The sequence below is a fragment of the Chelonoidis abingdonii genome, chromosome 21, assembly GCF_003597395.2.
Source record: "Chelonoidis abingdonii isolate Lonesome George chromosome 21, CheloAbing_2.0, whole genome shotgun sequence".
NCBI lineage: Eukaryota > Metazoa > Chordata > Testudines > Testudinidae > Chelonoidis > Chelonoidis abingdonii.
The window spans coordinates 15,936,558-15,948,838 of record NC_133789.1 but is presented as its reverse complement, the minus strand read 5'-3'; the positions used below and the strand labels follow the sequence as shown (position 1 = coordinate 15,948,838).

At 47.4% G+C, this 12,281-nt stretch overlaps 2 protein-coding genes across 2 annotated transcripts in view; both read right to left on the bottom strand.

Moving 5' to 3' along the window:
- Positions 1–12,281, bottom strand: part of LOC116830889 (uncharacterized) — a 44,101-nt gene extending 31,820 nt beyond the window's left edge. Inside the window, exons 1-4 of the mRNA XM_075059799.1 lie at positions 12,259–12,281; positions 11,527–11,582; positions 9,819–9,907; positions 8,973–9,099 (exon numbers count right to left, since the gene is read on the bottom strand). Coding sequence (XP_074915900.1) covers positions 8,973–9,006 — 34 coding nt within the window. The 5' untranslated portion in view covers positions 9,007–9,099; positions 9,819–9,907; positions 11,527–11,582; positions 12,259–12,281. The remainder of the gene's footprint in view (positions 1–8,972; positions 9,100–9,818; positions 9,908–11,526; positions 11,583–12,258) is intronic.
- LOC116829818 (uncharacterized) lies at positions 1,063–8,595 on the bottom strand. Its single transcript, XM_075059800.1, is given in 4 exon segments — positions 1,063–2,839; positions 2,841–2,913; positions 7,722–7,806; positions 8,580–8,595. Coding segments are annotated over 4 exon segments (885 nt in total). The 3' UTR covers positions 1,063–2,128.

The window sequence follows — 12,281 nt, the reverse complement described above, 5'->3', positions numbered from 1 at the left end:
CCCTGCTCCACCCTGCCCCTCAGAGCGCTGTGCGCGTGGCAGCAGGGCTCCAGGTGAGCGGGGAGCATCTTTCCCTCCTCATGGAGCCAAACGCTGCCCCACGGGAGCATGCAGCCCCAGCACCCCAGAGCGCTGCGTGGCGGTGGCTGGGCTCTGGGAGAAGGGCCAGCGGCTTACTGCGCTAAGCCAGCGCTCTGGCATGGGACTGCAGACCCCGCGGCTTGCTGCGTCGGCAGGATTTTTAATGACATGTGGAGTCCCAGCAGGCAGCCGCGTGCCATTAAAAATTGGCTCGCCTGCCATAGGTTGCTGACCCGATTTAATGGATAATTCCAGAGAGAAAAGTTTGGTCATTATAAATAGGATGATCCACTGAATCATATAGAAAGGTGGGGCAGGGAGTGATCCTGAGTCAGGACCAAGTGTCCCTAGGCCATCCCTGACAAGTGTTTGTATAACCCCTTCTTAAAATCCTCCAATGACGGAGATTCTGAAAATTTCCATTGAGGCCTCTGCCATGCAATCAACAATGCTTGGCTCGTGGTTAAAGGCCAGGCTGTGATTCAGAAAATTTGGATTCAGTTCCCAGTTTGGTCCCATTATTTTCTGTGCAAACATGGATAAATTATAGCACATCTTTGGGCCTCAGTCTCCCTATCTGTAAAATGGGAACCGCCCTCCCACACTTTGTCTGTAACATAGGATTAGCTAGGAGAGATCTTTTGTTGGGCCTGGGGTACATATCATTTGGGAACCAAATACATGGGCATTTTGTCTAGTTCAAAATCACCTAATGTGGAATTCTATCCCCAGATCAGCTGAGACAATATTGACTTCAACAATTGAACTACACTGTGATCATATGCACTTCCTTCAGTTACTTGGGGTTCTGCTGCTGGCTAACCATTTCTGAGTGGAGAATCACTGCTGTGTCTTTGTTAGCATGTGCAGTAAATTGGACAGTTCTCTCCTGTTGACAGAACTCCACTTGAACTTTCTCCACGTCATCATGGAGGGATAGGGGGAAAAGCAAAGCTGAAATCATAAATGATGACTTTAGCAAATGGTCATTTGTCTTAAATTCTCCAATAAATCTGAGCTACATCTTATCAAACTGAACTAATATCCAACTGGGTGACCAAACAGTCTTCAGGAAAGATAGAAACCCACATCACAGAGAGACAGAATACATGACAATGCAAGTGTCAAGTGAAATTCTAGAGCAGGTTACATCTGATTATTCAGAATCAGGACAAGAGATCCTCCCATCACATTCTCCTCTGAGCCATTCAAACCTGCTTCACTCAGCGCTATCTCAATAGTCAGTTATGTAACTTACAACATTTTTAGTATCCTAGCATCCCCATAATGGGGGACAAAACAACTACCTTGTAAGAAGTGGCTTTACCAATAGATGGAACCTGGGATTTAAACTCCCAATGATCACACTGTGTCTGGGATCCATCTGAATTCCCCTTCCAGGTCTTTCACATTTACATCTGCACTCACAGTGACTCTGATATAGGATTAAAGAAGTCAAACCATCATCTCCAAGCACAGACAATGGAGAATGCTTCATTACATGACACTTTGAAAAGTGGATGGACAGAATGTGATGAAAATAAACTCTGCCTGGCTCAGACAAAAGGTAACAGTTCTGCAGTGATGGGGAAGGACGGAATCTCTGAGTTGCCCCATATCCTTGTGGTGTCACAGAGGCTGAAATGACATTTTTTTCCTGCCTCTGCTCCTATTCATTTAGATATTTGAAAAGTTCCCAATAGAACTGCTCTTCAGCACAACCCAGAGCAATGGGAGAACAACTGGCAATGATACAATCTGAATCACTGGTGACTAACAATAACTCTGCAATAGGAGGAATGGTATAAATGTGATGTTCCCTGGCTCTTGATAGAAAGGGCACACTCAAATTACTCATGAGACAATGGAGTTGGTAGAAAGGACAAACTGGTCTACCTCAAAACAGGGCAAACTGTAAAAAGGCAAAAATGGGCCACTCATCCGGACAGGCTGAGGGATAAGGCTGCTGCACATAGTTCAAACAGCTTCAAAAGTTACTGTGTGGGAACCAGGAAAATTATTAAAGAAAAAAGAAGTATTGATAGCCCTAGAGGTTTTTATAGTGTTGATCTCCCTGACAGATTCTCTGATGGGTAACATGAGTTGAGAGCCAAGAGAAGGTTTTCCCACACTCACTGCATTGATAGGGCCTCTCTCCTGTGTGGATTCTCTGATGAGTAAAAAGATTTGAGCTGCGATTGAAGGTTTTCCCACACTCACTGCATTGATAGGGCCTCTCCCCTGTGTGGATTCTCTGATGTTCAGAGAGGGTTGAGCTGCTAGTGAAACTTTTCCTACAGTCACTGCATTCATAGGGCCTCTCCCCTGTGTGGATTCTCTGATGCCTAATAAGGTGTGAGCTGTGATTGAAGGTTTTCCCGCACACACTGCATTCAAAGAGCCTCTCCCCAGTGTGGATTTTGTGATGTTCAGAAAGGGCTGAACTCTTAGTGAAGCTTTTCCCACAATCATTGCATTTATAGGCCCTCTCTCTTGTGTGGATTATCTGATGCCTAATAAGGTGCGAGCTGCGATTGAAGCTTTTCCCACACTCATTGCATTCATAGGGCCTCTCCCCTCTGTGGATTCTCAGATGGCGAAAAAAGCCTGATCTGTGAGTGAAGTTTTTCCCACATTCACTGCATTCATAGGGCCTCTCCCCTGTGTGGATTCTCTGATGTTCAGAAAGGGATGAGCTCTTAGTGAAGCATTTCCCACACTCATGGCATTCAAAGGGCCTTTCTCCTGTGTGGATTCTCTTGATGCTTTATTAAGGATGGTAGGTCACATAAATTCTTCCCCACTCTTGTCAGTGCATGTATTTTTTCTCCCCTTCATGAGGATTCTGCTGTTTGTGGTTTCGTTGAGGTCGTTCTGATTCCCGACAGGAATATCATTTACCCACTTATTCGCCTGGATGGTTTCCCGCTCTCTTTCTGGTCTGTGCTGAAATCTACAGGAGTTTCTCTTCAGACTCTTGGACACTCCTTTTCAATCTCTCCGATAATTTCTGTGTTTATCCACTTGCTCAACTTTCCTGCTGAGAATTTGCTCCTCTTTACTCACATTGATATCACCTGCTGTGATAGAGACAGAAACTCTCAAGGGATGAAAGGGGAAGGCCAAACCAAAACAAGTCCTGGAGAGAGGTCAATAAAATCAGAACTGAACTCCCCCAAACTCTTCCCAAATTTTGTAGTTAAGTTTTATGTTTAACGATTTAGAATGAAGGATATGGAATAATTCTGACCTGTATTAACTGTATTGGGTTTGATCTGAGCACATCCTGCCAGTCACCCTTTTTGAGTAACAGAAAGGAATGGCCAAATGGGCCAGTGGGTAGAAATACATCAGCCAGAATCTGTGTCTGGACTGATTTCAAGGCAGTAACAGACCTTTGAGGGTCACCAATTTGTTGCAGGTTTAGCATTTTAAAATAAGTAAAAGAATGCCATGGTGGTTTTCTTTTGCATTGCGATTTGATGTTCCTGTTCAAAATGTTGTGTGTAAATTAATTCTGTTTTGTGTGTGAATGAGGAATGTGTGTGTTAAGAGGTAAGCGTGAAGGCCATCGCTGAACCAGATGTACGAGGAAGGAAGCGGCAACAGACGCAAGGGCACCAGGAGGCTGCAACACGTCCCTATTGAAATGCCAGAGGGCGGCTGATTGATGACTCTAAAGATGAGACAGGCATCTATCAGTGGGGACAAAATAGCTGTGATCAAACCCAACATGGGAGAACTCCCTGAGGAACTACTTGATGAAAGATCAAGATAAAGAATGAAAAGGACAATTTAAGAAAACAAGCACTCGTCAAACAATTCATTACAACATGACAATGCAAAACTCATTGGTCCCAATGAAGGAAAATCAGTATATAACCAGGGTGCCTTGCCATGAAACTTTGGGTTCATTCTGCCAAGACTTCCCCAGAGGATCGTGTTGCAACCGACAGAACCCGGCTCCTCCTACTCATGATCAAACTAGCTGGCCACTAGGTTGATCCGGACTCTGGACTGGTAACTATAACATCGACTGGCGGGACAGTGTGTGTGTGTAGTGTGTGATTGAATGCCTATGCTAATTGTTGTACCTTCAATAAATTCAGCATATTGTCTTTTTCCCTGAAAAAGATCCCATGTGCTTCTTATAAGCATAACAGGGTAACACCCACAAGGCAGCTAACTAGCACATCTTGGCGGGACTGTTAAATTAAGTTGTTCATCAAAACACAGCTGGTTGACAATGGACCATGGGAGAAGCCCATCTACACTGAGTGGACAGTCATGTAGTTTGTCATGTGGACTGTCTGGAATCTAGGTAATGGCTTTCTGCAATGACTGAGGGAAATTGGGAATGAACATGTGACTTGCACATGTGACTCCAAACTCCACCTTGCTGCTGTTATTTTCCACAGTAAAAACAATGGGATGCCCTTCACATGGCAAAAGTATAAAAGGCCCTGGAAACACCTCCATTTTGTCTTCAATCCTGCTTCTTACCTCTGGAGGAACTTTGCTACAAACTGAAGCTCTGAACAGAGGACTGAATGACCCATCCCAGCTGTAGATGTACTCCAGAAACCTGACTTAAGCCAACAGTTTATTCCATCACTGCTACAAGCCTGAACCAAGAACTTTGCCATTACTGGATGTAATTGATTCCCTTAGCCAATTTTAACTCTCCTCTTTCTTTTTATGAATAAACCTTTAGATATTAGATACTAAAGGATTGGCACCAGCATGATTTTTGGGTAAGATTTAAGTTGTATGTTGACCTGGGAGTGGCTGGCCCTTTGGGATCAAAGAAACTATCATTTAAAGACACTGGTTGTAAAGAACCACTCATCTCTGAATCCAGTGTTTTTGGTGGTGTTATAAGAACCAGAAAGCCTGAGAAAACTGTCTTTATGTTTTCTTGTTAGCCAGTGTGGTGAAACAGGAGTTTACTTTTGTGGCTGGTTTGGTCTATCTTATAAAAGAACAGGAGTACTTGTGGCACCTAAGAGACTAACAAATTTATTTGAGCATAAGCTTTCGTGGGCTACAGCCCACTTCGTCAGATGCATGCTTATGCTCATATAAATTTGTTAGTCTCTTAGGTGCCACAAGAACTCCTGTTCTTTTTGTGGATACAGACTAACACGGCTGCTACTCTGAAACTTATAAAAGAATAACCACCACTTTGGGGTTGTGTTTGCCCTATTTCTCAGCAGTTCGTCCTGAATTTGGCATCCTCAGTTGTGACCCGCTAAGGCTTGGTGACAGGGTGCCAAGGGAGGGGGGTGGGTCATGGATTTACAGGGAGTTAGGTGACCCAACCTTCATACAGTCTCCCTTGGGACCGATCTCTTTAGGGTACATCTAAGGTGCATCAGGAAGTCAGCTGCCTTCCAGGCTGGGTCTCACATTAGTGCATTAAAAATGGCTGTGGATACATTGCTTTGATGTTAGGGCTCCGCTTGGAGTTCAGACCATCCAACCCACCCACCACCTCAACCCCTGGCTTTAGAACCCAAGCTACAAACCAACCGCCTACACCGTTATTTGTAGTGAGTCAGCATGAACTCTGGCTGGGAGGCAGCTTCCAGACACTGTGCAGAAATACCCTTAATGAGTGACACGCTCGCTTTAGCTTTTTCCAAAGGTGAACCCCAGTTCCCCTTAGAACCACAGAGTTAAAAGGAGCACAAAGGTCATCTAGTCTAACCCCTGCCTTTTGAAAACCTCCAGTGAATAACCTTCCACCACCACCCTAGGCGTCTGTTCCATTGCCCTACGGTTCTTCCAGTTAGGAAATTGTTCCTGAGATTTAATCTAAATCTGCTATGCTGTAGTTTGAACCCCCTGCCTCTTGTCCTGCCCTCTGTGACAAGAGAGAAGAACTGTTCTCCATCCTTTGTACGGCAGCCTGTAGCAGGGAAGACCAGCAGGGACCACAACCCGCCCGTTGGGCTACAGAGCCAAGAAAGCCACCTCCACCCCTCCGGAAGATCTGGGGTGGGACAGGAAGCAGAAATACAAGAAGGGGCCCGGCAGCTCAGCTGGGCTGGAGCTGCCAAGGGAGATAGACGCTTATCACCCGCTGCCAGAGTGGGACACTGAGGACCCACTAGGGCTGCCACCAGAGGACTGGACAAAGCTCCCAGGGTCACCAGCCAGTCAAGGTGCCAATGAGCTGATGGGGCTGCCACAGACCACCGACCCGGGGAAATGGAGGCCAGAGGTACCAAACCCTGGGGATTGTAGGAAGTAGCCCCGGGAAACTAGACCATCGTCTGGCTGAGTGTTGGCCTGACACTAAGTAAGGGTGTCGTGGTTGGATCCCCCCGATCCAGTGGTGGATTATATTGCCACTGTTAGGACCCAGTGGAGTCAGGTGGGTCAGGGTCCCCCTACCTCCTGCCACTCCACCTTTGGCCAGGAGGCCTGTGTTGGTCGACCGGCCGCCGAGCAAGGACGCTAGACTGTTTGGTGCTTGACCTAGGCAAAGCCCCTAATTGTTTGCTCCCCCACGCTGCCTGAGGGCCTGGGCTTGGAGACTTTGCAGCTCTGTCCTGAGACAGACCAGGAGGGACGGCCACACATGCTCACACAGCCTTTTGAGTATTTGAAGATTGCTATTATATCCCCCCCCATTAACTCATTTCCAAACTAAACACACTCAGTTCCATCAGCCTTTGCTCATTGGTTTGCGTTCCACCCTTTTGATCATCTTTGTCACCTGCCTCTGGATTCTTTCCAGTTTCCTCTACATCCTATCTAGTCACTGGTGACCAAAACTGGACGCAGGACTCCCCGAGGCCTAACCAGTGCTGAGTAGAGCAGTACCATCACCACCTGTGATTTGCAGGCTATGCTTCTCTTAATGCATTTGCTTCTTTTTGTATTACCATCATACTGTTGACTTCATGTTGAGGTTGTGATCCGCCACAACTCCCAGATCCTTCTCAGTGGTGCTGGTGCCATGCCAGTTATCCCCCAGTCAGGATTTGTGCATTGGGTTTTTCTTCCCAAAGTGTAGCACCTTACACTTGTCTTTCTTGAATGTCATTGCTGTCTAGAGCCTAGGTCACCAATTTATCACAATCCCTTTCAAGTTTTGCTCTATCCTCCAAAGTGTTGACAACACCCCCCAGCTTAATGTCATCTGCAAATTTGATCAGTATGCTCTCTATTCCTACATCCAGGTCGTTAATGAAGACGTTAAATAGCAGCAGACCCAAAACAAATCCCTGTGAAACCCCATTTGAGAAATCCCTCCAATCTGACATCATTCCAATAATAGTTATTCCTTGCTTGCGGTTGTGTAACCAATTATATATCCACTTAATGGGAGTTCTGTTGAGCCTGCATTTCTCCAGCTTACTCATGGGACTGTGTCAAAAGCCTTTTTGAAGTCCAGGCCTATTTTAGCCACCAAACCAGTTACCCTATCAAAGAAGGATATCAGGCTGGTTTGTCATGCTATGTTCTCAGTAAATCCATGCTGGCTGCTACCGATTACCCCTTCATCCTCCAGGTATTCGCAAACTGAATGTTTTATGCATTGCTCTAGTAGCTTCCCTGGTACTGAGGTCAGGCTGACTAGGCTCCAGCTCCTCCTTTTTCCCCTTTGTAAAGATGGGCACTATGTTAACCTTCTCCAGTCCTCTGGGACTCTCCTGTTCATCTGAGTTTGCAAATATTGCCAGAAGCTCTGAGATTCCATCAGCTCATTCTGGGCTGAAAAAGCAAGAAAGGAGGTGGGGGCTGCTTTGGGGGATTAAGAGCTCTGTTATCAACATTTCAGCTGTTGAGCTTGAGCTGATGGCTGGCCATCCACAAGGAGGCATCAGAGGGAGGCAGAGGTTTCAGTTTGGACAGAAGGAGACAGGTCTGGAGTTAGAGCGGTAGATCTGTGATTCATCAGCATACGGACAGTAGCTGAATTTGTGTTTGGGGGTGAGATTTCCCAGAGATAAAGTTGCAGCAGAAATGACCAAGGACTGAGCCCTGAAGAACCCCACAGAAGAGTGGAGTTGGGGTGAGGACGATCTTCCTAAGAAAACGCTGAAGAAGTGGTTACAGAGGTAGGAGGAACCAGGAAGCAGACAAGATGTCAAGACGACGACCATGGGTCAGTGGTATTTAAGGCGGCTGACGGGTCAAGAAGAATAAGGATGGACCACTGGTTCTGAGCTTCTGCTTAGGGAGAGGTCATTAGAGACTATGGCAAAGAGCATTCTCAGTGGAGGACTCCAAATATCTGCCTCCCTGAAACCTTCCCTTCCCACTGCACCAGATCCTGTCTGCTCCTTGGAAGCAACCACTCCCATCCCCTTCCCACTATCCTCAATCTTTTCCACTCCGAGGATCCGCAGATGCTCCCACCCATCCTCCCCCTCCAACAGCACCACTGCTGGGACTCCACCCCCTGTCTCCATTCCCAGGCTCCACTCCCCCAAACCACCACACTCCTGTGGTCCCAGGAGATTGCGGTGTCTCTGATTCCTCACCTCCTCTTACTTCCATGGTACCCATCCCTCCCTGATTCCCTCTAGTCTTCACATACCTATCCCTTTCCTTCCCACCACACTCAGCCTTCCCTACTTTGTGGCACCCACAAACCACTAGCTCCCATCATCTTCTCCCCTCCCATGCTCCCTGCACTGGGTCAGCTGTAGCTGGAACTGGTATGGTGGAGAGAGTAGCTGGAGTAACTGGGCAGAGCTGTGACTGTGATATAAAGGGAGGTGCATGTGAACCCTGAGGGACCTAGTCTGCCCCATTTCAATACACTCAGTGGGCTGTTGCTGAGACAGGGCAGAGCAGAGGTGGCATTGTGGGGGTGGTGTGAACCTTAACTCTTCATTTCCCCTTCTAAGAACGGAGGGGACAGGAATCCTTACCCAGCGAGGTCACATTCTCATAGTTCTCCTGCATGACGTCTCTGCAGAGGGCTCTTTGACGGGGGTCCAACAGAGCCCATTCTTCCCTGGTGAAATACACAGCCACCTCCTCGAAGATCACCGGCCCCTGAAAGAGCAAGAGCCCCCCACTCACAACCTGCTGCCCCACTCACAGCCCCACTATTCATGGGGGAGAGGAGCCCATCAAATGGAAGCTCTGGCAGACTCACAGTCAGCAGGGTCCCATCCCCACCCTGCTCAGAGCAGCCAGGAGGCAAAACAGGAGGGGAGATAGAGATCCCCTCATCCCCCCAGCAGATGAGTCTTCTCATCCATCACACACCTACAAGCCAGAGGCTGATGCGGGGGATGGGGCCCCCAGAAGACTTCAGGGTCGGCTCCCCAGTAGGAATCCCAACAGGCTTCCCATTGCCAACAGCTGGAAGGAAGGGGAGGGGTTATCTACTCTAGGCCCCACTGGTGGGGAACCTTCCACCCCTCCTTCGAATCTCCTAGCAGCCTCTGGCCAGCAGGTTCATGTTCTTGCACTGGGAATCTGATACATTTCCCCAGTGCTGTCCACGGTTCCCCCACCAGCCCCGTTCTACAAATAGGGTAATTTCCTCTTCCAAACCTCATGGGTCTGTTCCCGTAATCCAGGACTTGTGTTAAACAATTCCCAGCAAGTTTGTCACACGCCTTGTCCCCCTCCCTTTCTCCACCCTAGGTATTTCCTGATCCCATCCCACCTCCACACTGAGCTCCCCCAAAGATCCCAGGCCCTCAGTATTTCCTGCCCCTCTCCCTCCAGCAGGAACCCACTAGCAACCCCGCAATAATCCCTACCTGGACTGGCTCCACTACAGCCTGTTCCCTTCCCTGTCCCCTGGGAGGCTGGGACAATCTGGAGCCAAAGGTGGGCGTTACTCTGCCGCCTGTCAGGGTGAGAAGGGTGGACAGGGAAGATTTCAGAAGGACCTTTAGTTCCTGTCACATCATGATCTTCCCTGGCTCTTTCCCTGCACAAGATGTTTCTGACTCACAAGCTGGGAAAACATTTCATCACTTTATCACAGCCCAGACCCGGCCCTTCCCACCAGTGCTAAACCCACTGTGCTAGTTTTAAAACCCTGAGGGCAACTCCCCCAACAGTGGGGACCAGGTGGAGGCAGGGACAGACGAAGTCTGCCCAGGGCAAGTCCAGTAAATTAAATGATGTTTCCTGGTGATAACTGGAAGGCTTGGTCAATAGAGACAAACAGTGGACCATGAAGTGGGGCTCACTTCCATTTTATGTATTATGTTCCTCACCCTCATGCTTCAGGGTTTTAGCCAAGACTGCTAGGGGTCAGGAAGGGATTTTGCCCCCCTATGTATTTTTAGAGGGTTTTTTTTCTCTCTTTCCTCTGAAGCTTCAGGAACAGCCAGAGAAGAAGACATGATATTGGGCAGATTGGATCTCTCTCTCTCTCTCTCTTTGTGCTCCCATGCTCAGAGTCTAACGGATCATTATAGGTGGGATAGGAAAGAAATTTTCCCCCTAGGTCAGGTTGTAGGTGACCTGGGGTTTTTTCCATCTTCCTCTGCAGCGTGGGGTGTGGGGCACTCACTAGGATCGCCCAGAAATATCTCACTTAACCATACCCCTGCCACTGCAGGGGTCTGGGGCACTGGGGCACTTCGGTCCCTCCTATTTTCTGCCTGGGGCATATAACAGTCTAGTCTCCTGTGGGCTGTAAGACTCTGGTCTCACTCCAGCTGTTGGGTTTAGTGGGCAGGTGCTGGGGGGTGTTGGCAGCCAGTGCTAGACAGGCGGTCAGACCAGATGATCCAGTGGTTTCTTCTGGCCTTAGACTTTATGACTGGATGTGGGCAGGTTTGGGAGCTTGTGATCTTCCCACCCCCCACTTATTTCTCCTCCATTTTCTGTCTTCTCTTTCCCCCTTTCCCGCCCTCTGCCTGGGAGACTTAGTGACCAACGATCCCTGGGTTCCTTTGCTCTCCTGCGATCGCTGACAGCACTCAATGCCGGTTTGCATCAAAACTTTCTGCTTCGTCCCCATTTCTACTAACCACCGCAGGGGTTTCAGTCTCGCTGGCTGGGATACAGGCAATGAAAGGGTTACTGTGCACAGCTGCAAACTGCCTCATTTCACAGCTGAGATAAGTAAGCAAGTGCCACTTATTGGAAGCCAAATCTTTTCTGACCCCTGTACATTTACTATAAAAGTAAGAATACAACATGTATCCGTGCTGAGTCTATATATAACTTGTATATTTCAAGAGGCTGACAGAGAACACTGACCACAATGAACAGGGGAGTGCAGGAGTGGGGGAGTGAGGTTTTCTTTGCTTTAGATCATAATGAAACACTCAACATCTCACAGCCTCCTGACTGCCTTTCCTGAGCCCCCAGGGTCACAAACCACCAGCTGAGAAACACCAGCCTAGATCACTCTTTTGTATCGGCATTGACTACGCATGGGAAGTGAGTGCTACATTGTACATGGACAAAGCGTGAATGAACCCAGTGCAATGGCATATATGGACCAACCCTGGGAACTGTTAATTCCAGTAACACCCACGTTTTGAACTCTCTGCCTTACTTCACTGTAAAAAGAAGACAAAAGTTCATAAGATCTTACAATACCCTATAGCAACAAGCTGATGAAAAGTAGGTTAAATTCTTTTCAGTCATGAATGCCATCCACAGGTGCAAGACGACCAATGATAGAAAATTAAATTAGTCCAAACAAAAGGGGGCTAATGATGTCGTTCAGGGCCAGTATTAAGCACTATGCTTGGTAAATAAGAAAACGTGGCAACAAAGTTATTTAGGCCAAATTTGGCCTTAGGGACATGGATTTAATTAGTAAACAAAATAATAAAAAATTAACTATGCCACCTACTTTTATTCCTTTTGGGACTTTTAAAAAGAGATGGGGGGAGGGGGAGAAAATCATCTCCCACCTCACCCCTGACATGGCAACACTGCCACTAAACTGATATATTTCCTTTCTGAGAGGCTTTTTTTCATTATATTTTAATTTGTGTTCCCTCCTCTTTCTCCTCATGATGCACGTTCATTAATTTGCACTTCATTTTGACCATAGTGCTATCCTGTTTCTCAGAAAGGCTGTAAGGGCTTGTCAGTTAAAATATGTTCCAAAGGGACTCATTGCTCCCGTGATTAGTAACTTTCTTAAAGTCTCTCAGTGCTTGTAAGTTAAACTAGTTTTCTAAGAGGAGCCCTGTTTTTAAGAGCAGGATTAGTAATGTAACCTACCATCTTTCCCACAAGCCACTGCC